Source organism: Crocodylus porosus, unplaced genomic scaffold, assembly GCF_001723895.1.
Source record: "Crocodylus porosus isolate Cpor-Errol unplaced genomic scaffold, CroPor_comp1, whole genome shotgun sequence".
NCBI lineage: Eukaryota > Metazoa > Chordata > Crocodylia > Crocodylidae > Crocodylus > Crocodylus porosus.
Genome location: NW_017728951.1, coordinates 7,254,909 through 7,256,550, shown reverse-complemented (window position 1 = coordinate 7,256,550; position 1,642 = coordinate 7,254,909). Strand labels below are relative to the sequence as shown.

General features: G+C 46.6%; 1 protein-coding gene across 5 annotated transcripts in view; it reads right to left on the bottom strand.

Moving 5' to 3' along the window:
• Nucleotides 1–1,301, bottom strand: part of ADAM12 (ADAM metallopeptidase domain 12) — a 335,949-nt gene extending 334,648 nt beyond the window's left edge. For 4 of the 5 annotated variants that reach the window (XM_019555701.1, XM_019555702.1, XM_019555705.1 and 1 more), the window contains exon 1: nt 104–479. In XM_019555701.1, coding sequence (XP_019411246.1) covers nt 104–347 — 244 coding nt within the window. In that variant the 5' untranslated portion in view covers nt 348–479. The other variant, XM_019555704.1, reaches the window with a different exon arrangement.
• Nucleotides 1,302–1,642: the final 341 nt, after the last annotated feature.

Here is a 1,642-nt window from a genome sequence, read left to right as displayed (position 1 = left end):
CCGGCCACCCGCTGCCGCCGCCGCGCTTGGGCAGGGCGGGAAGGGGGGTAAGAAAACCCCAGCAAAACCCCACGCAAACAAAAAAACCGCTCCGTCGACTTACCTTGAGCCCTGGGTGATGCTAAAAAGAGCCAGCTCAGGCTCAGGAGCAGCATGAATATCTGGGCTGGGGGGTGAGGAAGAGGAGGCGGAGGGCAGCGCGGCTGTTCTGCGTGGAGACGCTTTGACATCTTAGCCCCGACTGCAAGAGACAAAACTTTCATCAGCTGGGGCTGGAGAACAGCACCATAATATACAGTTACAGAGAGGAGAGAGCTGGGACTCAGGATGTGAGAGATTTCCTGCATGCAGTTAACTCCAAAACCCCTCCTGCATGGGCTGCTGATGAGCTGAGCTGTGCTTTCATAAAAAGTTGTTTGGTTTGGGGGGTTTGTTTTGGGTTGGGTTTTTTTTGGGGGGGGGGGGGTGGTTTCTGGCAAGAAAAAATTGTTGACTGTTGCAATAAATGAGCAGACTGTCTGTGTTGGCTTGCGAGAGGCATTAAAGACCGTTAGCGAGGGAAGGCAGGCCTGTGAAATCTGCCCATTGCCAACATTTACAGTTCTCATTACAATGGAACAAATTATTGTCCTCCTGCCTCTTCCCACTGCACCGCGGGGTCCTACAGCCCTGCTGCTTCGCACTGCCTCCACTGGGGAAGAGTTTCTCAGGCCCTGGGAAGAGCTGGTTCAGGAACAGCTGCCTTTTCTTGGAAGAAGGCTCCCTCCTTTGGGATTAATTTTGGTATATGAACTTTCAAGTTTCCCTCTCTCCCAAAGGAGGATGCATGCATGGGTGGTAAACGTGTCTGCCTCCAGCTCTGATCTTTTGCTGTGTGGCTCAGTGGTTTCTGTTCCACACACAAGACTGGCTTCTTAGTCTGGAAAGTGGAAAGTCATCCAAATGTGTTATAAGCACCAAGGGATGCTTTATTGGTTTCATAATTATGCCGGGTTAGAAATGTCTGTGACTGTTTTATATCTATTTAAAAAATGGAAAACAATGTTTCTGTATTGTTCTATGGATTTTTTGTTAATCTGCCTCGTTCAAATGGTCACCAGACAGCTGGGAACAACGAACAAACAAACTTTATCAAGTGCCCAGCTTGCTGCTGAAACATTTAAATGGGGTGATGTCTCATGGGTTGCCTAAGAAAGGTCCTGCTCTCACCATGACTTACAAGACTTTTGCACACAAGGGGTGCATCTGCACATTCATTAATGCACTTGAATTAGGGTGCATTAAGTTTAGCACCTGTAATGGCAGGTACTAACTTAATGCAATGCCATCCGTGCTACTGCACGTTAGCACAGATAAATATTTTTTTGTGATGCAACTGCACTTCAGACTAAATCTACTGCGCATTACCATGGGCTTTGCCCCTATGCTAATGCGCAATAGAATTAGTCTTCTGCACATTGTCTTGTGTAGATGGGCCCCCTTAAGTAGTCAAAATGAATAATTATGAACTTTAATATGCACAGAATTACTCACAAATGCCAGTTCCTGACTGTGCAAATTGTCTCATGTAAATTCCTCACACATGAAAACACACACAGTGTTGATATGCAATCATATCTGTCAAGTTTGATTTTGGAAAGTG